Source organism: Prunus mume, linkage group LG3 (genome assembly GCF_029339155.1).
Source record: "Prunus mume cultivar Tortuosa linkage group LG3, ASM2933915v1, whole genome shotgun sequence".
Taxonomy (NCBI): domain Eukaryota; kingdom Viridiplantae; phylum Streptophyta; class Magnoliopsida; order Rosales; family Rosaceae; genus Prunus; species Prunus mume.
In genome coordinates, this window is record NC_142700.1 from 1,352,295 (window position 1) to 1,376,163 (window position 23,869).

The following is a 23,869-nucleotide window of genomic DNA, read 5'->3' on the forward strand; positions in this document are numbered from 1 at the left end:
TAGACTGACTTTTAAGCCTCTCTGTTTAGGCCAATAGAGTATCGCTCAGCGGAAAATGATATTGACTTGCAAATCAAAAATGATATTGACTTGCAAATTAAAGGTTTCATGTTCGTACTCCCATGACATTATAATTATGTATGTGAAATAAATTCAACCCCCATTTTGGGTGTTTTAGTGAAACTCCCTTATAATTATGTATGTGAAATTCCCTCATTTATAGTTTAGACTATTGATTGTACATATACAAAAGCGCCTATGTTCAGATTTTAGTATTAATTAAGCCAATTGGTAGATTAAGAGTGAAAGGGGAAACTCTATTTTTTAATGACAAAATGGCCCTGTGACTCTGTGATTTAAGGCCTGCTTTCATGACGAGCCTCCAGGATATTTTAGTATTTTGGCCAATACCCTAAGCAAACTTGGTAAGAGAGTATCATTTTGTTTATTTATATCTAGTAAAAAAAAACCATTAATTAAAAAACAGAAATAGAATTTTAAGACAGCAACAGGTTAACCCATTTCCCCAATTGAATTGAATCCTTCTCTATGCAGACATTATTTAATTCAAATTTGCAATCCAGCTCTCATTAATTTTTCAGCCAGCTGGTATGAGCCCTTCCCTTTCTATCAAAGCTAGCTAAAATGAATACAGATTACGTATGACATATGTATGGTTATAACAAGCAACAGTGACCTTTTCTTCAGCCTCTCATGCCAACTGTTGGACATGGATGATTTCTTATTGATGAAAAAGGCTTCAGCATTTGACATATGGTTAGAAGGACTAGTTTTCATGTATTAGTTTATATGTCAACTACTTTTTGTAGCGTATCATCTTGCAATCATGCTGCTCTGGCTTAGCTGTTTTCAGACATGACATGTAATTAGAGCTTTTGATCATTGTTGGAAGCACGTTTTGTTGCTTCTTTCTAGGTCTGCAAATTATGCAGCAAAATCTTATTTCCTTGTTTGCCTCATATGGGAATGTGCTGCTCACCTAGAGACCACTTTTGGGGTGGGAATTTGCAATGAAGATCCTAACATTATCCTCCAGATGCTTTGTATATTCAAAACATGGATTGCATACAACATTTTTTTTAAAACATTTTCTGATTGGTTGACAACTAATTATAAAATGATTAAAGTCAATACTGATTGGTTGACACCTCAATAAATTAAAACAGAGCAGAAACAGAGAGAAGTCCACAGCAACACGTTTATTGAAACAGAGCATAAACAGAGAGAAGAGGCCCAAGTCATGTTATAATGGCCCCAAATGATCACAGCCCTTCTGTATAAGCAACCCCTGTAGACTTTAACCATGACCCTCCTTGGATGAGCTGAGCAACAGTGAAATTTTGGGCCTCAGTTGGGCTTGTGATGACATGGTAACCAGCCCATTTGACTCTCTTGCTGGTCCCAGCACCAGCTCCACTATTTGCGTATTCTCCATAGTACAATGTCTTCAATGCAAAATCCCCACTCCAAATAGACCACCCAGTTGGGTCAATGTGGTCACCAATCTTCGACTGCATCACAACAGTCCTAGAATACTCCTTCCATGGCCGACCTAAGTAGGATCGGATCGTCCCTTTCACAGGCTCCAAGTCCGAGCTTGCGATTATGTCGCATTTTTGAATAGAAGTTCCAGTGTTTTGGTTCGGGTCTATGCGTCCTTGGGCGGTGACCATGTTATTTTGTCCAGTCATGGGCTTTCTGGCCACAAGTTGGCAGTTTTGAAACACAACAGCTGCGTTTCCAAATATGAAGTCCACTGTGCCTGTTATGTAGGAATCTCTGTAGAATTGCCTGTTGGAATGGGTATAGAGAGTGTCTTGGTAAGCGTCGATACGACACCGGTTTATCACTGACTGGTCTGCCCCAACACGCAGTGCAACAGCCTGGTGCTTTACTGCCCCGGCTGTGTTTTGGAACCACATGTCCTGGGCTATAAACCCATCACCAACGGCAGCTGCATTGGCACAACAAATTCAATGGAAACACCCACAAATTATTTTTGATGCTAGAATATAAAATAAATATAATTAAGATCGTCTTTTTTAGTACAAGCAATAATTTAGACTACTTTAAATTAAGCTTGTTAATTACCTAGAGTTGCAGATTTGAAAGTGGTTGATCCATCAACAACATTGAGGCTGCCAGTGATGACAGTGTTATCCATGCCATCTCCAACAATCATCAAATTCTTCTTGTTCTTTCCAACTTCAACATTTTCCTTATAGGTGCCTTTTTTCACATAAATAATGTACCTGGTTTTGCTATTGTTTGGGGCAGCTGCCACTGCTTCCTTCACAGTCTTGTAGTTTCCACTCCCATCCTTCGCCACCACAATATTGGCCTTAACTTCCTTTGCCAAATTATAATCCTGCAAAAGCCTTCTGTCCCTGCTTGTGACCCAACTTGGAAACTCCCCATTCAGTGGCTCATGGATCTCTGCTTTCAGTTTCGATGGGTTCGAAATTGCAACCATGATGGCTAGGGAGGCTCTTGACCTTGAGATCAAGTCATTGAGCCTTGGCTCCATAATGGTCCTGGCTGGTCCTTGTAGACCATCCAAGCATGTGACATGGTTAGTGAGTATGCTACTAAGCCAAGCATGAGCATCTTCAAGAGAATTCTGCAGAGTAAAATTTTGGAGAGCTATTGTAGAGTGCATAACTCTGTCTATGGACACATCCATTAGCTCCACACAATCAGCAATAGCTGCTTGATCTTTGGGATTGTTAATCCTAGAAGAAGCATCTTTGGCAATCTCAAGGGCTTTTTCTATGCGTGGTGTGGATTTTTCTAGGAGCGTAGCAGATCAACATCACTCACTGGCTTGGTTTTGTCCCCTGCTACTTCAGTGACCATGGCTAAGCATGATTTCTGATCATGGGCATGGTCACATATGTGGGTTGGTGGAGGATAAGAAGATGATGAGGATATTTTGGTCATCACTTGGATGCCTACAAGTGTGGTGGAGCTAAGAATAGCAGCTAAGCATAGAATTAGATAGAGGGGTTTGCAGTGAGAAGTAGAAGTTTTGGGAGATTCAAGGAGAGGCTGTTGGATTGCCATATTCTAGTAGCTAAGTAAAGATCTCTCTCTTGCTGCTTGCTTTAGTTTCTCTTGTCCTATAGTTCTTAAATAGACCAGAACTTGTACTAGAATAATAAATTAAGCAATGATGATAATGTATTTTAAAGTCAAGAAGTTGCATCATGATTCTGATAAACCTCATATTTATTAATTACCTAATAGTCATTAGCATCTCAATTTCAATTTTTGTACGTTTAACATCATTAACCTAGCATGCGCTGTTAGGTCAAAAGACCGTGACTTACATTAAACGTGTATGAACAATGCTACTTTGTAGGACTCACAATACTCAATAGAAGAGTTAAAATTGTGCAGAACCTGTGACTAATTGTAGCAAAATCATTCCATCCAATGTGAAACTGACTCCAATTTAGAATTGTACAGTGACTGACGGCTAGATTGAAGAGGTAGTAGTGAAACTCTTTTTGTTTTACAAGTTGACTCTGTTTGGATAAGGGTTTGGGTTGGAAAGCATGGTCATGATTCATGGGTGTTGTTTTTGGGTCATAATTATGGTGAGGATATCTTTGCCTTTGAGACTTTAGAGGACATTCTAACAGTCTTTTCTCATGGGTGTTGATGAAAAGACGAAAGTGATGCTCATCATTTGTAGAAAAAGCAACAAACCAAACCAGTGCGCATTCTTTTTTCGAAGAAACAATGAAACAGTGGGATCTCATTCTTTAATCTTCAACACTAGTGGGAGGAGGGGAGTCCCCACAAGTCATTCAATAGAGAGGGGCACTTAGGCGGGGCTTTCAAAACGCGTATGATTAAGACAATGACACTATTCTCTCACCCTTAAACAAAGAAAACAAAACCATTATTCTCACCCAAAGATTGGCCCAAATTTCATTTCTTGGGCCGTTACATTAATGGTTAAAACGGGGCCCAAAAACCAAAACCAAACTGAAATATAAAACAAATGGAGCCTAGCAACTCGGGTTTCGTCTATTTGATTTCCGTCCGTTAGGTGCATAGATAAATGCTCTGAATTACTACGAGTCTCTTGTTTTTGGTATTTTTCTTCTCGGGTTTGTGGTTTAATAATTAAGGTCATTGGATTTAAATTTAATTCAATAGTTATGTTAAAAAGCTGGTAAAGAAACTGAAAAACCATATGACGATTATACATCAAGGAATGGAAAATTAACAAGAGAGAAGCATATTTATTATTCCGTCAAGACTCAAAGAGTCACAAGTACAACAATATTTAAGCAAATATTTGGGAAGGCCGACCAGAGCTTGAGTAATAATTTAGAAATTAACCATAATTGAGACGAAATATGTCATTCTGCAAAAAGAAGCTTCCTTGTGGCGTGGGAATCAAGTGGAACATCTGCAACACGACAAGAGCATTTCAAAGTGATCGATCTCCCTTTCTTATTTTTCTTTCCATGTAATTGCAAACAAACTAAATAATGTGAATGTTTCCATTAAATAATTACCTGGCTGAATCTTAGGTGGTGTTCTTCCCCTGGTAATTGGAGGCTGCCACTGACAAAGACCACAATGCCACCAGTTGGGGATGATGGCTGTGAATCAACGGTGCTGATCAAATGTTTGCATTGATCAAACGGCAACTGGTTAAGCTTTGAAGTTATATCATCCACCCCAAATATCTTCTGTCCCTCAAAGCTCAACATAGAGGTTGGTTGGTAGAGAGAAGAGAGGGAAGCTCTTTCGGTGTCAAAAAGATGGTAATAATGATCCACAAATGCCCTTCCCACCATTTCAGCTTGTTCTTCCATTTCTGCTTTCCTCTGTTTGATCTCGCTCTCTCTCTCTCTCTCTCTCCTCACATTCCAATTCTGGCTACGAATATAAGGAAGCTGGGTTTGGCAAAAGGTGCCTAACATGTGCACTAACACATAAAAGAAAGAGACGACACAAGATTTGTTTGCTTAATTAGCACTAGATGGGCCATCATGCCCCTGAGCATTTTAGCCTCCAGAAAGGGATGCTCATAAAAAATTGAGGGATACAAGGGTAATTAGCCAATCCAAAATGGGGAATCAAAGACTGCTGCAATTTTACGGTTTGTGGGGTTCTTTTTTGTAGTGCCGAAAGTATATGGAATATATACTTTCCTCGGCGACCACCCATTCCAACAGGGGTAAGCTTTACCGTCTCTGGATTCTAATTCAAGAAATATAACCCAAGAACGTATTTTCCAATAAATTACAACTACACCGATTATGGATCTGCCTGCATCATTCAACTTTAAGTCGCATATAATTATCATGTTACATTTCCTTTTACAAGGCACGTCACATGGGAAGTTGGGAGTGCAATATTTGATGTCACATGGTCAATACATACACTACAGAAACAAATATGCATGGATATTTTGACTCACCAATGCACACATTCAACCCAGCATCCTCGGCAGGCCAGTGTCAAGGTTAAAGATGCACAAAAGGTTGCAGAGGTTTCGAATGTGCGTGATTCAATCCACAAGCCTGTGAAATTGATTGAGGGACTAATATGACCAGATTATGAATGTTGGCATATTACAGAGAACATTTTGCCTTCTGCCTGCACCACAACATGCTTGGCTAAACAGAGTGCAGGTTCAGTTTCATGAATGAGAAACTTTACTAGACAATACCTGGGTAAGCAGGGGTCCTTCAACTTAACCTACGAACCTAGTCAGAAGCCACTGGGCATCCCTTCCTGGCTTCAGATTCTAACCACTCAAGCCAAGAGCTTCTCTCTTCACATTGTCTTTCATACAAGAGCTGAAAGCATCTCTTCACTAGTGCCCTTGGCATTTAACAAACCTGTCCTTCAGCTTGAGTAAAGATTTTATCCTACCATAAACTCCATACCGGCAATTCCCACAGATTGCAATACGAATACCAGTATTTCCATTTGCTATCGTTAATCTTGATGCCTAGTCATAGTCAGCCAGTGGATAGGGGTATTCATGCACATCAAAATGTGAATACCCACCATATACTGAACACTAAGTTTAATAATCAACCAGTATGAGTAAACAGACGATTGACAAAATGAATACATAATGTCTTCATCCATGAACCAAAATGTCACTTCACATGTAGACCAAGTCGCAGAAAGACTAAGGCATCAGCTACTTGCAAACCCTGTATATATTCTTAAGCATGAAATCATCTGATGCTCACAGGTAAAGACTAACAACTGAGAAATATGACAGTAAGGATATATTGTCATCGAGCACAGCCAGTAACACAATTCATCAAGTTTTTGCATACATTGTCCAACAACATAAATTGTTCTCTTTATGACATATGATGGCACTGATTGTTTCCCACAAATCCTAAAGCAAAACTGACTTTTCAAACATCTTGGCAAACACAGGTCATGCGGTTGACATTTCAGTACATAGTTACATACAAAAACTTATGCACCAAAATAAAATTGCATACAACTAGTTAAGTTATAACCAGGGGTAGAAAGATCTGGATGACAGTGTTCATAAGGAGAGGAGATTGCAGCTTGCAATGGTCTCCAGAAGTAGCAACAAGCATACTTGTAACTCGTCCAACACAGAAACAAGATATTGACTAAAATACTTGCTTTAACAAGGAAGGCATACAGCTTGGTTGCAATGAGGAGCTTAATATAACATAAATAACTTGGTGTGCCCACGAAAGCTCCAAACCAGATATAACCAACATCATAAACACAAAGCATGTAATCATAATAGAAATTTTCTAACACATAGTTCTCAATTTTCAAACATAATATAAGCCAACTGTCAAAAAGTACACATCTTTCTCAGGATAAATTCATTATCAAAGTTTTCACTAACACAGATCTATCACCTTTATAGAAGCTCAAGTGGTGAGTTGGCATCCTCATCCTCACCAAGCTCAGTTCCAACTCGAAGGCCAAAAAGCATGCACTCCATAACCGGTCTTCCAATTATCCAAGTAGACCACCTTCTTCACCGCCCAAAACGAAACAAGGAGCGCGATAATCATAACAATACGCTGCACCTTGACATTGCGGACGGTAACAAGCACGCGGGTGAGGAATGCCAACAACAACCCAACAATGGTGTACAAGAACCCAACTGTGAAGCCTTCTGTTCCAAGCTGCATTCCGGAGCCCTGGTAGAAAAATATGAGCTTTGAAGGGTCATTTCTATCAACCAAGAACATGGGCATTTTTCTAATGATGTTATGCATAGCGCCCGAGACGCTAAAGAAGTAAATGAAGACAGCCCCAGATAACCAAATTCTTGTGTCGTGAAGCAAAGTCTTGCCACTGATGATCTTCCTCCCAATAAAGGGTAACCAAATCAACCACGCGATGGTAGCGAACATAACTTGCTTCTTGGATAGCATCGGAGGGCGCTGAATCGGACCCACGACGAGTTTGGTCTTGGACTCGATGAACTCGGACATTGACTCAGCCAATCTCGAGAAATCGCCCTGGTCCATTTGCTGGGATTCTTTGAGGCTGTGGTTGGGTCCGATGAGGCGAATGTGAGGCAACGAGTTGACTCCGAATTGGGCAAAGCTGTGCTGCGAGTCTTGAAACTCGATGTCGCAGAAGAACAACTTGGCGTGAGAAGAAGACGATGGGTCTTCATTGTTCTCGATGAAAGACGAAGCGACGAGAGCGAACTCGCTGCGGAGCTCCTTGAGATGGAGCTCATGCTTGTCGTGGAGCTTTGCGGCGTCGAAGAAGATGAGAACCCAGTAGGGCCTTGGGGTTTTGACGGAGGTCAGAAATCGAGAGAGTGAGTGGTCGTCGAGGCGGATCACGCCAGATTTGGATCGGGCTTGGAGGGAAAGGAGTTCGGCGACCTGGTCCGAGTTGGATTCGGATAACCCAATGAATGTGGTGAGAAAGAGGAGGGTGGTGATGAGGAAGACAAGGGGCAGTTTCGGAATTGGGCCCATTTTCACTTCTTACAGAGAGCAAGGGGTTTTGCTTTGTGGGAAGAGGAAGAAGAAGCCTCAAGGGCAAAGAGTTGATTTTGAGTCTTGAGTGTTGACCTTTTCGTGTGGAGGACGAGAAGCCTATTGGACGTTAAAATGAACGACATGTCGTTTTGTCCAATTGTATTTGTACATCTTTTGTTCAGTTGGCTCGAGCCACATTGATAGAACGAATTGGAAATTGCCACAGAGATTGAAAGATTCTCTTTTTAATGTCCAAAATTGGGAATACAAAAACAAAACTCACTTTGCTTCATCACCCTCATTTCTAGTTTCTAAGTTTGATAAGGTTACTTGGAACCCAGATATCAAACGCTTATAAGTTGCTGCATCAGGTTTCAGCCTCATCTTCAACATTTCATCATGAATTTTCATTGCCTTTCTCAACTCCTTCACACCACAGAGCCCACGGATCATGATTGTGAAGCTTGCACTGCTCATCAAGTTGTGTCTTCTCATGTAATCAAACACTCTCATTGCTTCTTCAATCCTCCTTGCTGCAAACAGCCCACTGAGAAGTACATTGTAGGTTGTTACATCCAAGCTGCCATTCAATTTTTCCATCTTATTATGCAATGCAATAGCTGAATCAATCTGTCTTCCAGAGCAGTATCGCCCCACTAATGGGGAACAGCAAATCAAATCCGGTAGCAGCCCCTTGTCTAGAACAACATTCAACAGATACTCTGCTTCTCTCCATCTACCCCTACGACACAGAAATGATATAAAACTGGACAGCTCCGATGCAGAAGGACTACACCCTCTACTTATAACATCCATTAACAACTCAAACCCTTCCTCAGACCGCTCTTCCTTGCAAAGAACATCTGCAAATGCATGATAACTACTGCCATCCACTACAATACCCCTTTCAGAAATCAGACGATAAACCGAAATTGCTTCTTTTGTTCTCACTTCATTAGTCAATGCCTTCAACATGAGCCCATAGGTACCATCTTGGAGTCCAATTTTTTCATGACATGCTTTCTTAAAGAACATTTCCGCGGCATGTGTTTTGCCCAAGTCACAAAGCTTCTCAACTACTGAATCATACTCAGATAAAGGGCAATTGGGAAGCAATTTCTTCTCTACCATAACACTTGTTACCCTTTCAACCACTTCCACATTCCCAAGTTTACATGCTCCATCAAGAATAGAGCTATAAGTACTAAAATCAGGATCCACTTTTCTATCACACATCTCGTTTAAGTGGGAAAATGCAGCATCAAAGTTGCCACTTTTGCTATAACCATCAACAAGAAGATTATACACCATAGAATTATAAATGTTCAAATCCAAAAGTCTAAGAATTCTTTCAAATTTCCCATCTTTACAAAGAATTTGAGCAACCAGTGACCATGTAAATCGATCTGGTAAAACCCCATTCCGGATCATAAGGCCATAGAAACACCACGCTAATCTAATCTCATTTTCTCGTTGTATAGCATTAAGCAGAGCATTGCAGGCAACAACTGAAGGAACACAACCAAGAACATTCATTTTCCTAAATACTTCCAAGCCTTCCCTAAACAAACCCTTTCTTGAATAGCATCCAAGAACAAGACTTAACGTAGTGGATTGAGAATCTGTACCTTTACATGCTAGAGTAATGCACTGTACAAGCTCTGATACAGGATGAGTTTGAATTAGAGAATCCAAGATGGGTTTCACGGGTCGAACAAGGCCCGACCCAAGTGAGACTCGGATGATTTGGCAGTTGGATTTGAGGTCCGGTTCAAACCTCAAATTTACTTTGGCCCAATTGAAGAACTCCAAAGAGACTTGTGGGTTGTTCTGGGTTTTATGGAGGATTTGGAGAAAGAAAGAAGGCGACAGTTTGGGGAAGAGACTGAGGTTTCGGAGGAGTGGTACCCAGTTGCGTCTTTGTAAGAGAGCGTAGGAGATTTGGGAAGCTAGCTGAGCTTGTTTGATATTGGCTCTCCAACACAGAGATGAAGCTGTTGAATACGCTCTGCGAAATTGGTGAGCTTTGTGAAGAAGCATTTGGTGCTGAAGTGGTTTTCCTCTGTTTCAACATTTTCCGGCAAAGAGGTGTGAATTTGACATTGTTTAAAATTGGTTTTTGCTCGAGGGTAACAAACGAGTCGAGTTTTGGGCTTCTGGTTCTAACAGCAGGAGACTGTTGGGTTGGGTTGGCTTCAGTGGAAAGGTAAAACCATAAAATAAAAATACAAAAGGGAAACCCGGTATGCCTCAAAAATATTATAGCCGACCGGCTATACTATTTATAATTAAAAATATATAAAAAGGATGGCCCAGAGCTGGCCACGTGTAAAACTAGTATAGCCGGGCGGCTATACTCTTCATCTTTTTTAAAATCTGTATTATATAATTACAAATAAAAAATTAGCGGCGATACTCTTTTTAAAAAAAAAAAAACCGTAGTACAGCCGATCGGCTATACTATTTAAAATTAAAAAAATTAAAAAGACCCTCTAGCTCCTACGTGTCAAAAATAGTATAGCGCGTGGCGATACTCGTTTTAAAAAGTTGTATCGCAGCTATACTATTTATAATTTAAAAATAAAAAGGAGGCCCGCTTGTTTAAAGGGCTGTAGTATAGCCTGGCTATACTATTTATAATTTAATATCGCCGTTCGGCTATACTATTTTTTAAAAACCATAGTATAGCCGCACGGCGGTACTCTTTTTTGCCAGGTTTCTTTGCAGACTTCCCAGTTTCCCTTTAACCTGTAGAACCATTGGCTGGCTCCTGTTTTTGTTGCTCATATTTGCTTCTTGGGGCCTTTTGTAATAAATGCATATGATGTGTTCCTGGGGTGGCTTTTGCAGACTTGTTAGTTCTTTTTGGTTCTCACCAATTTTTGCTTACCAGAAAAAAAAAAGCCAAACTTTTGTCTCCAATGTCAATGTAAAAGTCAGATATTCAAAAATACCCAGTAAAAGAGAAAGGAGTGCTCGGGGGAAATGGAGAAAAGTGATGTTGCTGCTGACCCACATGCATATTCCTACGTCGACTGGTCCATAGGAGACCCAGTAAGACACCGGAAAAAAGGTATTTCCTATTTTTCTACCATTCAAATTTAGCAGATCAATCCAAAAATAAGATGGCATTGCTTTGCTGATAAACAAATGAAAAGCTTGACTTATTGCTAGCCCTTGATATCACCATCAATCCATTAATAATCTCCTCAATTATTCAATTGGTGGGTTCCTCATGACCACATGATCTGGCTGCATCTCAGTTGCCTGGCATATGGATGCAGCTCAATGTTTCAAGTTTTTACTCAAAAATCTAATGTTAATTATTATAAAACTTCTTGCTTGGCTGCCCACAGGACTCATGAGAGAGAGATGGGTACATTGTTTTATTCCTGGTTTATTGTTGTTTTTAATTTTCCATGTCTTTTTCTAGGATATCTTCCTTCTTTATTGGTTATGGTGTTTAGCATGTTGGTCATGTTTTATTACCAAGAAAAAGCAACCATTGTTTTGGGGGAAGGAAACTAGACTGGAGAAATCTCAGGCTTTACAAGGTACTTTTTCTTTGTTTGATTGACCAAAGCAAGTTTAAGTTAACTTTAACCTTGTTTAATCCTTTATGCTCACTCTTAATTACAGACACAATACTAAATAATTTGCTGCATTTCTCGACAACCAAATCCAGTTGTCTAGATCCAAGAACTTCCGATTATTGTAAGACCAATCACAATCTATCACGTTCCCACAGGCAACACATGGACCCCACCCCACCTCATCTCTGTTTTCTGCCAATTGCCAAAGACCATTGGAGGGCAGCCTGGCTTCTTCAGTCCTAATTCTGAGCTTCTTATTTTAGTCATTTTCATCTAGACATATTCCCCAATGACCCTGTCTTGAAAATTTATAAGTCATAAGCAGGACTGTGCTGTGCAGAAGTGATATAAATAATAACCAAATAAATTAACCAGACACGGAAATGTGACTCGGTTCCAGTCTTAGCCTTTCCCAAGTCATTTTCATATTCTGATCATTTAATGCACACCTCCTCCTCCTCCTGGAGATCCAGCTGAAACAAGCTCCCATCCATTCTCACTTTCTTCAGATTCTCTGCCTCCAAAAGTCTTCCACCCAAAATGGAAAGAATGGCATCTCTGATGCCTATTCTTCTTTACATTGCACTACTCATTGCTGCTTGCTCTTCTTCTTCATCTGAAGCGGCTGCCCCAGCCACTTCTTTCGAAGACAATTTCGACATAATGTGGTCTGAGAACCATTTTAAAACCTCTGCAGATGGGGAGATCTGGTATCTTTCCCTGGACAAAGAAACAGGTGAACATGAACAAGATTTATCAGCAACAAAGATTGATTTCTGTTCAATACTTATGTGTGAATCTTACTTGAGAATTTGCATCAGTTTCAGTACTACTTGAAACTTTGCTAGCAATCACATAACTTTCTTTTCTTGGTTTCTTTGTAATTGAATAGGTTGCGGGTTTCAGACAAAACAGAAGTACAGATTTGGATGGTTCAGCATGAAGCTCAAGTTGGTTGGAGGTGACTCTGCTGGTGTAGTGACAGCTTATTATGTAAGTCTTTAAGCTTTCATGAAAGCCAATCACAATCCCATGTCTGTCTTTTAGTTTCTTTTTTGTACTAAGTTACATGTCTAAGATTGAAATCGTACTTGTTGCAGATGTGCACAGAAAATGGAGCAGGGCCAGAGAGGGATGAGTTAGATTTTGAGTTCTTGGGAAATAGGAGCGGGCAACCTTATCTCATTCAGACAAATGTTTACAAGAATGGAACTGGAGGCCGTGAGATGAGGCACATGCTTTGGTTCGACCCCACCGAGGACTTTCATACCTATTCAATTCTTTGGAACAATCATCAGATTGTGTAAGTTTAGTATATATCTTCCTTTTGGCTCTTGGTGTATGACCTGAGTTACCAAGTCTCTCTTTTATATCCATCTTCCTTTTATTTTATATCTGCTGACACATACTGATTGATCCCTCATGCTAAAGAGATGTCATTTGCCACATTGTCACATGCTTCTGGTTCCATGAGACAGCAAAGTACGGCATACGGACGAATCGTTAGATCAGCAAAACAATTGGTGATCTAACGGACAACTGTATGTCATACTTAGTTGTACAACATAATTTCCCAAATTCTATTTATGTAACACCATTGCTCTTAGCATGAACAATACTGAAAACTTACCAATCTTGCACTTGATTTTTGTTGCATACAGGTTTTTTGTGGACAAAGTTCCCATAAGAGTGTTCAAGAACAATGGGGAAGCAAACAACTTCTTCCCCAATGAGAAGCCAATGTACTTGTTCTCCAGCATATGGAATGCAGATGAGTGGGCAACCAGAGGTGGGCTTGAGAAGACAGACTGGAAGAAAGCCCCATTTGTGTCCTCTTACAGAGACTTCAATGTTGATGGGTGCCAATGGGAAGACCCTTACCCTGCATGCGTCTCCACCACAACAAAGAATTGGTGGGACCAATATGATGCTTGGCACCTCTCTGATGCTCAGAAAATGGACTATGCTTGGATACAGAGAAATCTCGTTATTTATGATTATTGCAAGGATTCCGAACGCTACCCAACTTTGCCAGTGGAGTGCCCATTGAGTCCATGGGAATGAATATAGTAATGTAAAGTTTTGTAATCACAATTTGGGAACACACCAAGATGTGTTTTTGTAGGTCATCATTGTCTTTGGCTATTGGGTTTTTATTAAATTTATTAAATCAATTTTGTTCAATAAAAGGTTTAATTTAATGTATTCATAAACATATATAAAATAATCAACGAATTCCGAATCTTTATATTTAGAAATTTTGCATATATTCAAATTTCACAATATCTAAAGCATTTAATTAATCTAACAGTTAAACACATGAGCAAACTTCGGAAAAATACTTACAATTTATCCTCTTTCACTCTTTATGAAACCCTCTCTCATTCGTTGACCAAAAAAAAAAAACCCCTCTTTCATTCTTTAATTCAAAACAAAAATCCTCAATTTTTTTGGTTGGAAAAACAAAATAATAATCCACTAATAAGTTAATAACAACGTTACCATATGTCAATATAATAATATTTCCTATTAAAAAAAGTAATAACATACTAAACTCACACCGACACGAATATTGAGACTCAAACCATGAGATTTCCTATTAGCTTTTGAATAATCTTTTAATGTCATAAGCTTTTAAACGTCGAGATCAGCGAAAGTTTCTATTTGATGAGCCAGCTCAAATCCAACGGTGGATATCGGCCAACTCAAATCCAACGGTTTGAATGACTTTTTTAGTCGGTGGATGGATGGTATTAGTCAATTAATAAATTCACGAGGTGTCAAAGAAAACACCAAAACGGTACGTTGAAACGCCAGACCAACGAACAGAAGACTCCCAATCCAAACCCAAACCCAAAGGTACAATTAGGGTTTTTCTTTTCCAGAGTGAAATCGCAATTCATAGAACAAGAATAAAGAATGGTGTGCGAGAAGTGTAAGTTTCTTTGAATTCATTATCAACTTTCTGCAAAATTCTTTTCTTTTCTTAAAAATAGGCGAAAATAGAGATTGGACGCAGTTTCTGAACTCTGATTGATACTTTTTGCCTCAAAGAATTCGGATTTTTAATATTTTTGATAATTTTCTGAATTTCTTTAAGTGAATTTGTTAAATACATAGGTGAGAAGAAGCTTTCGAAGGTGATTGTGCCAGACAAGTGGAAGGAAGGTGCCAGTAACACCACCGAGGGCGGTGGCCGTAAAATCAACGAGAACAAGCTCCTCTCCAAGAAGAAAAGGTCCGCTTTTTTTAAATTTATATAAATATATTTTTTGTATATGTGTATTCAGTGAGGTTTTTACTTGATTTTAGCATTTGAAGTAGAATTTTTGTTTGATTTCAGCATACCGTTTTTTATCAAATTTCTATGTTGGCTTTTGCTTGTGTTACTTCTTGGCATACGGTCATGAGTTTTTTATTTATTTACTAAATTATAAGAGTAGACTGCGATCAAACTTTAGATTAGATAATATAGAGAAGGGAATTAGACTTGAAGAAATTTTCTATTTACTTACCTGATAAAGAATAAACAGAGGTTTTTCGTAGTATATTTTGAAATTGAGGTATTGCAATAGAGGAGTTGTGTGGGTTATTGCAGAGACCAGAGATACAGAACATATGTACAGCTTCTAAATCATATAGTTGCAATGAGTTGTTATGTCAGTTGATGATTCATGTGTACAATAGCATTGCCATTTATTGAGTTTTTTGTGTGATGTATCACATGTGATCGCATCTCGCACGTAAGTTGTTAACTTCAATCTCATTTGTTTTGCTTGTAGGTGGACTCCTTATGGAACTACCAAGTGCATGATTTGCAAGCAGCAAGTGCATCAGGATGGAAAATACTGTCACACCTGTGCTTACTCCAAAGGTATTATTTCTAATTGTTGATCTAGCTGGTTTGTTACCTTTGGTTATTGCTGGAAAGTCTAATGTATGTGATGTTATGCAGGAGTTTGCGCGATGTGCGGTAAGCAAGTACTCGACACCAAGTTCTACAAGCAAAGCAATGTATAATGCAAGTCAGATGTTGTTGGTTGGCATTGTCTATTTGGTGTGCTGACTCATAGCTAAACTGTTGATTCATATATTTGGTCCCTCATCCCTGGACCCCTGGTCATCAAGCCAGAGCATACCATATTTTTAATTCAGGCTGTGAATGTTAACCTTTTAGTTATAACATGTACTTTGTTTAGTTTTATTCTTTGATCATTGATATTTACTCAAAGAAGCTAAGCTAAATGATTACCTCTGAGCTTTTGAATGCAAGTTATTTATTCTGAACATGCTTTTTCTTTCAGTTTTTGGATACTGAGATTTTCTTGGACATTGATTGATTTGCTGGAATCTGAATCTTATGCTATGGTTCATAGCCTGTGGCTCCTGATCCTGGCCTGAAGGCTATGGTTTGTGGTTCGCGAGTCACAGGTAGTCACCGACATAGGGCGAGTCACAGGTGGTCATTGACAGAGGGTTATTATCCCAAAGCTGTCCTTGTTTTGGTTAACAAATGTCAATATCAAACAATTTTAGATTAGCCTTATACAGTTTACAAACATTCTAAAACATTCGTTTTCGGTTACGATTCTCATGGGTTAAATGGGTCATAACTCAATGAAGATTTCTTTTGAACGTAAATAAAATAAAGAACCAAGACAAGAATGGAATATGTCGAAGAATATTATTAGATTGGCAACTCTTGGAACATTACTTTGTACATTGATCTTATGTTCAATATTACAAATTGGTCCAGTTCCAACCGCAAATTCTGCAATGCAAGCTTGGGAAAGTTGAGATAGAGTCACACAACAGATTGACCTAATTGTTTATTGACTTGTCGAGTTTGTAGAGGACCAGTACTTCTCAATTTCTTCTGCTGTTCTTCCAGGAATCCTCCCAGCAATCAAAGCCCACCTATTCATAATGAGAAAAGAGAAGGAAAAAAACCTATTCATAATGAGAAAAGAGAAGGAAAAAAAAAAAAACTAACCTTGAGATATGCAAGCTCTTTGTTTTGTGCTCAGAAAGAAAATTACAATGCTAAAGAAGAAAAAGAAGAACCAACCTCTCTCCCACTAGATTGTACATTCTTATAATAAGTGCTTCCTCGTCCTCGGAGAATTGAAGCTCAGGTTCTTGTCTGCTTTTCTCTGAGATAAACAACTCAAAATCAACCACAGGAGTTCATGAAAGCCTTTCGTTTTCTCTTTCAAAACGAACTTGCAATAAACATCTGAAAAGCAGAGTCACAAAACCCTATTTGGCAGGCTACAAACAAAAGGAGAAACACAGATGGTAGGGAACAAATCGAAGGGAAAACAGTTTAAATCAAAACCCTTTGGTTAAAGAAAACACAGTCGAGAACATAAATGCCTATCCCAAACAGTTGAGACAAATAGGTACCTGTAGCTGGAGAGTCCGAGAAAGAGTCATCGGAAGAAGAGTGTTCGGAGTCGGCCATTTGTCATAGAATTCTGGGGAGGAAGTCAACAGGGTGCTGCTACTTTGAGGCAATGGAGCCCCTTAAGTAGTGATTTGCAATGCTAAGATATTTGGAAAGACAGGCTTGAGAGTTGAGACCAATAGTAGATAGATGGTGAATGGTTCTCAAGAAGCAAAGAATGGTAGTTGAAGGTAGGCATCTGTAGATGAATAGGAAATCCGAAGAATATTACGAGTCAAATTCATGACAGATAAATCCATATCTTCTCACTTTATTTTATCGGATGTCAATTCACCACATTATTTGCATGGTTCGAAATTAGCCTACCCTTGAATATTAAGTTGTCGGATTTGTATTAACAATTGGATGATCACTGTCATTACAGACCAGCAGGATTGGATCAGATTCAGAACGAAATCGGATCAAAATTGGATCCATTGACATACTAAATTGAATGGAAGTTGTGGCCGCAGAACTATAAAAGTATCTTAACCCGAATCCCTGACGTACGGTACGGAGAGAACGTGACAAGAAAAAACCAACACGGAACATGAGAGGGGAGGGTCCGGCAAAGCTTGCTTTGAAGTTGAACCAACGAAAGAGAGCCTTTCATTCCGATCTAGTTTCCAGAAAACATGTGGTTTCTGTTTGGAGCTTAGCAGGGCCGTCATTGTCTGACAAACAAAAAGGAACATGATGCCAGAGACTAAAATCGAATGACATTGACAACTTAATAGCTTGGTCCATTGCATTACTAGAATTCAGATTAGAAGAGAGTGAAAAGTAAGTAGCAAACAAACGGATTGAGGCTTCCTTGAAGCATAGATTAGTTGTAATTTGATGGATCATGGAACAAAATGCAGAGATAAAAAGGAAAAGACGCTTTATCTTGGATACACAGATGCAGCAGATAGCCAAAGCACTGTGTTCATAATCCAAGCTGATACCAAGTAATCAATGTGTTGTGGAGAAGTACAACGACATATTTATTTTCAAGTAATCAATGTGTTGTTGAAGAACAAAAAAACCACACAATTCGTCCAAATCGGATATGGATAATAGACATAGACGAGAGTTCCCAAGTGTAGAGAACCCACCCATTTTGTTTTCTGATCTGTCTAAGAATCATTTGGATCAAATACTCAAGATCCAATATGTGTATCTGTCATCCTCCTTCTATCGACTGTTATCTTACATGAATGGCAAGCAAGAAAAGACTTGTTGATCTCATAGGAAGTCAAATATATTATGAGGTGATATTGCAAACTACTATCAAATGATATGAGAACGGTGTTGACACACAGAACATACCCAAAAACATTACGAGTCTGCAAGTCGAGTTCATGCCTAAACCAAACCTTAAAAATTTGAAGTCCCCAAGTGGCTTATTGCGTAAAACTATTTAATCTATTAGATTGGACTTTTTCAAAAGATAACGGAAGGAAAACTACCAAATAATAATCAATGAACGAGAATACTACTATCAACGGAAGAGGAAGAGTGTATTGCCAGGCTAATCATAGCATAGTTACCAAACATAGCTACTTTTAGTAATCCTGCAGTAATATTTCAATCTTCTGATCCCTTCGCCATTCCTGTTTGCCCTGGGTGCATAGATAACCACTTCAAAGCAGAAAGCAATCTAAGCAATTTTGAAGGCAGCGTTACACATCGGTTTCGGTGGAGAATAAAGAAGGGTCAGGGCATTGCAGAGATGAGGAAACATTTTATCCAAATATTAGATGGATCATCAGCAACATCATCATTCGGATCAAATTCGTCGGGAAGTTCCCATCAGGCAACAACGGTTCTGCCTGACCTACTTAAGCACGCATATTATGTCAGTGAAGACTTGGTGTGAAGCCATCGAGCTTACGTTAGAAGAGCAAAAGGCACGAAACACTCGGACGCAACATTTCTGAAACAAATAACTCCCATAGTACGCATACAAACAAATAATTCAACCACTGCAAACGATAAACAGGAAACAACATGCTACCCAAGTAGCCTTACCATCTGCAAATAGATCATGCAAACAACAGATTTAACTCGGACAAACAACCACCACAGAGATCAAATTATTACGCAAGAACAAATTTATTTATTAAACAAAAAGTACCAGGAAACCAAACTAGATAAATGCCTCCCCAAGAGGCAGAAACAGTACCATGAAACTTAAAACTTAAAAACATTGTTTAAAGGGAACCACAGAAACATTCATAAAAGCAGGGTGACACCAGAGACTTCCACTTCCTAGAAACCACCACGGAGACGGAGGACAAGGTGAAGGGTAGACTCCTTCTGGATGTTATAGTCGGCCAGAGTCCTTCCATCCTCCAACTGCTTACCAGCAAAGATCAACCTCTGCTGGTCTGGGGGAATACCTTCCTTATCCTGGATCTTGGCCTTAACATTATCGATTGTGTCCGAGCTCTCCACCTCCAAAGTGATGGTCTTCCCAGTCAAGGTCTTCACAAAGATCTGCATACCACCCCTCAGACGCAGCACAAGGTGAAGGGTAGACTCCTTCTGAATATTGTAGTCAGCCAAAGTACGGCCGTCCTCCAGCTGCTTCCCTGCAAAGATCAACCTCTGCTGGTCTGGTGGGATCCCTCCTTGTCCTGGATCTTCGCCTTCACATTGTCAATGGTGTCCGAGCTCTCGACCTCCAAAGTGATAGTCTTTCCGGTCAGGGTCTTCACGAAGATCTGCATACCACCACGGAGACGAAGCACCAAATGGAGAGTGGACTCCTTCTGGATGTTGTAGTCAGCAAGGGTACGGCCATCCTCGAGCTGCTTCCCTGCAAAGATCAACCTTTGCTGGTCTGGTGGGATACCCTCCTTGTCCTGGATCTTCGCCTTGACATTGTCAATGGTGTCCGAGCTCTCGACCTCCAGAGTGATGGTCTTTCCCGTCAGGGTCTTGACAAAAATCTGCATACCACCACGGAGACGAAGCACCAAATGGAGAGTGGACTCCTTCTGGATGTTGTAGTCAGCAAGGGTACGGCCATCCTCGAGCTGCTTTCCGGCGAAGATCAGCCTCTGCTGGTCTGGTGGGATGCCCTCCTTATCTTGAATCTTAGCCTTGACGTTGTCAATGGTGTCGGAGCTCTCGACCTCCAGGGTGATAGTCTTGCCGGTGAGGGTCTTGACGAAGATCTGCATACCACCACGCAGACGGAGCACCAAGTGGAGGGTTGACTCCTTCTGGATGTTGTAATCTGCGAGGGTACGGCCATCCTCCAGCTGCTTGCCGGCGAAGATCAGCCTCTGCTGGTCTGGGGGGATACCTTCCTTATCTTGAATTTTGGCCTTGACGTTGTCAATGGTGTCGGAGCTTTCGACCTCAAGGGTGATGGTCTTGCCGGTGAGGGTCTTGACGAAGATCTGCATGCCACCACGCAGACGGAGCACCAGGTGGAGGGTTGACTCCTTCTGGATGTTGTAGTCAGCGAGGGTACGGCCGTCCTCGAGCTGCTTTCCAGCGAAGATGAGACGCTGCTGGTCTGGAGGGATGCCCTCCTTGTCCTGGATCTTAGCCTTGACATTGTCGATGGTGTCAGATGACTCCACCTCAAGGGTGATGGTCTTGCCGGTAAGGGTTTTCACGAAGATTTGCATCTACAGGAACCAAAATCACATAAGAATTGGCTTCACAGTTTAAATAAAAACTTTTAATTTCGGTAAACAACTAGCAAATCCGCAAATAGATGACGAAAAAACGCCCTAATTTGGAAATGAATAAATCATAAATAAAAGCACAATCGAATAAAACACAAATCAACGGCACAATTTTTGTTCCAAAATCAAAAGACTACCAGGAAAAAAGTAGAAACTTCAACATCATAAGTAAAATTGACACATGGGTTTCAAGTTCGATATATCAAAAATCTTACAAATCCCTAATTCGCTAAATCAATAGATCTAATCGCAAAGACTTCAAGATCCGTGAGACAGGATACAGAAAAACCCCTAATTTGTGAAACAGAAACATAGATCGTAGATTCAGGGCAAAATTATCATACCAAATTCCGATTTCCATTCCCAAATAGTCAAAAACTATAACTAAACACGCAAAACTATCAAAGGTATAAGGATCCAATCGATCGATCATAAATCTCAAAGATCAAACAAATGAAACACAAACTAAGCATTTAGATCTAAAATTTTAAAACAAATTAAACAGGGAAAGGAGAGAGAGACGATACCTTGACAGGCTGAAAAAGAGGCTTCGAGAGAATTGAAGGGAATTTCTTAGAATGTTGAGAAACGAAACAATTTCAATTGTGAAGAAAAGAAGAAGCGGAGGCCTCTTCTTTTATAGCAAAAGAGAAGGAGACTTCGTCACGGATCCGGACTAGGCGTGACGAGGAGGTCCACTGATTTGGCGACACGTATGGGAAAGGAAAAGATGTGCCGCTGGCGCGGTTTAGACGGCAAAGTTTGGTATCTAGTCTCCTTTTGTGAGCTAATTCTGAGGTCGATGATGACGTCAAATGACTGTATCATTGGCTTGTATTGGTGCGTCACGGGACCCTCACGGCGCTATCTTCCACATTAATTATTATTACTTTTTTAGCCCTATGTTTTCCGATTATTACGACGACTAAACCGCAATCATTCGGTAGGAGTATTTGTTTTTCTGTTTGCTTTCTCATCACGTAATTTTTCTTTTTCATTATCTCACCAATTCAATTTATTTCTGTTTACCAAAACAAATGGCGGCAATAACATACATTGTATAGAAACACTAAACATGATTATCAAAGTTATATTTTATTTGCTTAATTAATTAAAAATATATTAAACAACATTACCCATTTTTTTTTTCCAAGTTTACCCTTATTAAATGTATTATTATTATTTTAATAACAAGCTAATTTTTTTTTACAACTTTCTTACCACCTTGTTAAAAAAATAAAATAAGAAAATAAAAACTAATTTTTTTTTGCAAAGAGAACGTGTGTTTTGTTAAAAACAAAATAAAGATGATAACAACATCAAGTTGGGTGGCTAAAGAAGTGAAACAAAATTTGAATAAATTGAAGGAAATATAAAAGCTAATATATTTTAAAAGGGTAAACTTGGAAAACAAAAACTAACTTGTGTGATGCATTAATGACATTGTGGGGAAATATATTTTTATATTTCAAGTGGGGTGGGTGGCTCTTCGTTCTATGAAAGTGGGGAAATTATTCTCTTTTTTTGTTATGACTAATTTATTGTTTCATTCCTTGTAGTTGTAACTCAAGATTGCCCCTTCCACTTAACCATTTGGAACGAAAATTTCCTCACTCTTACCTCTTAAATTTTTAAAAATTGTTGAAAAATTTTCTCACTTTACCACTTGTATCCATTCCGTTCACAAAACCGTTAAGTGTGTTGAAGTAACATAAGCATTTTAGTAATTTTAGCCCCTTTATCTTCTATCTTTTCTCTCATCCCCTCCCCAACCCTCACCCCCTCCCATATTCTTTCTTCTCTATGGGCCTCTTTGTAATTCCATGAAGGGTTAGGTATGCGGTGAGGATTGGGTCTGGCAAGGAGAGAGGAGAGAAGAGAGAAGCGGAGAAAGTGAGAGTGGCAAAGATAAAGAGAGAAGCATAGGGAAGGAATGGGTTGGGTGCAATAGAGGTGCGTTGGGAGTTGGGTTGGTGAGGGGATGGGATAGAAGAGAGAGGTAGAGAGAAAATAAAAGATAGAAGAGAGGAGAGGGGAGGGGGTGTGGTGCAATGAGGGTTGGGTTGGGGAGAGAGAGAGGTCAGTTTAACGGGAAAATGAGACGGCGTTGGGGATGATGTAGATCCACAATGATGGCTAAATTTTGGCTAAGAATATAAGAAAGTTATTTTAGGAGCTCTCTAAAAAAATTTAACTCTAACCATACTCCATAATTTGGAGAGTCATAAATGTTTTAACTCTTTTAATTGGTCCATCTCTATTATAAAATAAAATAAAAAATAGTTAGCATTAAATAAAGGTTTGAAATACTCATTAAATAAAGCAGCATTAAATTATAAGAGTCATTAGAAATTTGAGTGGATTTAGTTGTTTTTACGATTCCTCCCTAAAATTTATCTAAGGAGATGGTTTAGGGAGCCCATTGTGGATGCTTTAACATTTGAGACGAAATGGAAGAATGAGGGATAAAGTGAGGAAATTTGAGTTCTAGGTGGTTCAGTGAGAGCGAATTCGAATTATATGGGTGAAACAATAAATAAGTGTTTTAATAATATTTGCCTTTTATTTTTTAGGAGCAAAGCCCTTTGGATTTTTTGGGCCTATACAACCCTTTATAAGTGGGCTTTTGTTCCTACGGTCCTACGGAGTTGGTATCGTTTTACGGTTTATTGTCTATATTGGTCCAACGGAAATGGAACAACACATAAGTTTTTTATTTTTGTTTTTGTTAGGGGTAATGAAATTTACAACAAATTACGAGTCTCCACACCCTAGAATGTTTAGTTAAACGCTGAATTTTCATTATTTCCAATTAAATTTGGATATATAAATACTTTAAAATCGAACTGAAAAAAAGGTTGCACATGAGGTGACACTATAGTGGAAAAGTAGGTCAAACTCTCCTCCTCCTCTAAGTGCACTCGAATTCGATTCACATAGGAGACAATTTTGAGGCAACCCAATATAGTACTCTCCATCCCCAGCGAATTACCCACACAAAAAAAACTAAAAAACTAAAAAAGATCAAGTTGTACAAAGCATTTTTTGTTGAAAGTACTTTTATTTTAAGTATGTTCAAGTTTTTATTAAAAATCCAAATGCACCAAGAAAGCATGCACTTCCAAGTTCTTTTGTAAAGTT

At 39.3% G+C, this 23,869-nt stretch overlaps 9 protein-coding genes across 9 annotated transcripts; 2 read left to right on the plus strand and 7 right to left on the minus strand.

Moving 5' to 3' along the window:
* Positions 1–1,131: 1,131 nt before the first annotated feature.
* On the minus strand, positions 1,132–3,133 carry PMEPCRA (methylesterase PCR A). Its single transcript, XM_008226567.3, has 2 exons — positions 2,113–3,133; positions 1,132–1,975 (listed from the first exon to the last, which is right to left on the minus strand). The coding sequence occupies exons 1-2, from the start codon at positions 2,702–2,704 to the stop codon at positions 1,284–1,286; spliced, it is 1,284 nt and encodes a 427-aa protein (XP_008224789.2). The 5' UTR covers positions 2,705–3,133; the 3' UTR covers positions 1,132–1,283.
* A 1,114-nt stretch (positions 3,134–4,247) lies between these two features.
* On the minus strand, positions 4,248–6,621 carry NTL (NTF2-like protein). Its single transcript, XM_008226566.3, has 2 exons — positions 4,554–6,621; positions 4,248–4,444 (listed from the first exon to the last, which is right to left on the minus strand). Exons 1-2 carry the CDS (start codon positions 4,962–4,964, stop codon positions 4,370–4,372), a joined length of 486 nt encoding a protein of 161 aa, XP_008224788.2. The 5' UTR covers positions 4,965–6,621; the 3' UTR covers positions 4,248–4,369.
* Positions 6,622–6,769: 148 nt separating this feature from the next.
* On the minus strand, positions 6,770–8,000 carry LOC103324499 (putative dolichyl-diphosphooligosaccharide--protein glycosyltransferase subunit 3B). The gene has a single exon (XM_008226565.2). It carries the CDS (start codon positions 7,998–8,000, stop codon positions 6,963–6,965), a length of 1,038 nt encoding a protein of 345 aa, XP_008224787.2. The 3' UTR covers positions 6,770–6,962.
* Positions 8,001–8,227: 227 nt separating this feature from the next.
* On the minus strand, positions 8,228–10,201 carry LOC103324554 (Tetratricopeptide repeat (TPR)-like superfamily protein). Its single transcript, XM_008226626.3, has one exon. The coding sequence runs from the start codon at positions 10,041–10,043 to the stop codon at positions 8,283–8,285; it is 1,761 nt and encodes a 586-aa protein (XP_008224848.2). The 5' UTR covers positions 10,044–10,201; the 3' UTR covers positions 8,228–8,282.
* A 1,472-nt stretch (positions 10,202–11,673) lies between these two features.
* XTH8 (xyloglucan endotransglucosylase/hydrolase 8) lies at positions 11,674–13,801 on the plus strand. Its single transcript, XM_008226564.3, has 4 exons — positions 11,674–12,332; positions 12,489–12,589; positions 12,697–12,899; positions 13,258–13,801. Exons 1-4 carry the CDS (start codon positions 12,137–12,139, stop codon positions 13,658–13,660), a joined length of 903 nt encoding a protein of 300 aa, XP_008224786.2. The 5' UTR covers positions 11,674–12,136; the 3' UTR covers positions 13,661–13,801.
* Positions 13,802–14,372: 571 nt separating this feature from the next.
* Positions 14,373–15,885, plus strand: LOC103324497 (postsynaptic protein-like protein). The gene is made up of 4 exons (XM_008226563.2): positions 14,373–14,531; positions 14,717–14,834; positions 15,379–15,470; positions 15,552–15,885. The coding sequence occupies exons 1-4, from the start codon at positions 14,516–14,518 to the stop codon at positions 15,614–15,616; spliced, it is 291 nt and encodes a 96-aa protein (XP_008224785.1). The 5' UTR covers positions 14,373–14,515; the 3' UTR covers positions 15,617–15,885.
* A 372-nt stretch (positions 15,886–16,257) lies between these two features.
* On the minus strand, positions 16,258–17,324 carry LOC103324496 (MYB-like transcription factor ETC1). Its single transcript, XM_008226562.3, has 3 exons — positions 17,003–17,324; positions 16,665–16,749; positions 16,258–16,513 (listed from the first exon to the last, which is right to left on the minus strand). Exons 1-3 carry the CDS (start codon positions 17,058–17,060, stop codon positions 16,426–16,428), a joined length of 231 nt encoding a protein of 76 aa, XP_008224784.2. The 5' UTR covers positions 17,061–17,324; the 3' UTR covers positions 16,258–16,425.
* Positions 17,325–19,120: 1,796 nt separating this feature from the next.
* LOC103324495 (ubiquitin) lies at positions 19,121–21,298 on the minus strand. Its single transcript, XM_089048614.1, has 2 exons — positions 21,256–21,298; positions 19,121–20,668 (listed from the first exon to the last, which is right to left on the minus strand). The coding sequence occupies exon 2, from the start codon at positions 19,527–19,529 to the stop codon at positions 19,296–19,298; it is 234 nt and encodes a 77-aa protein (XP_088904740.1). The 5' UTR covers positions 19,530–20,668; positions 21,256–21,298; the 3' UTR covers positions 19,121–19,295.
* On the minus strand, positions 19,121–21,298 carry LOC148918369 (polyubiquitin-like). The gene is made up of 2 exons (XM_089048615.1): positions 21,256–21,298; positions 19,121–20,668 (listed from the first exon to the last, which is right to left on the minus strand). The coding sequence occupies exon 2, from the start codon at positions 20,666–20,668 to the stop codon at positions 19,628–19,630; it is 1,041 nt and encodes a 346-aa protein (XP_088904741.1). The 5' UTR covers positions 21,256–21,298; the 3' UTR covers positions 19,121–19,627.
* Positions 21,299–23,869: the final 2,571 nt, after the last annotated feature.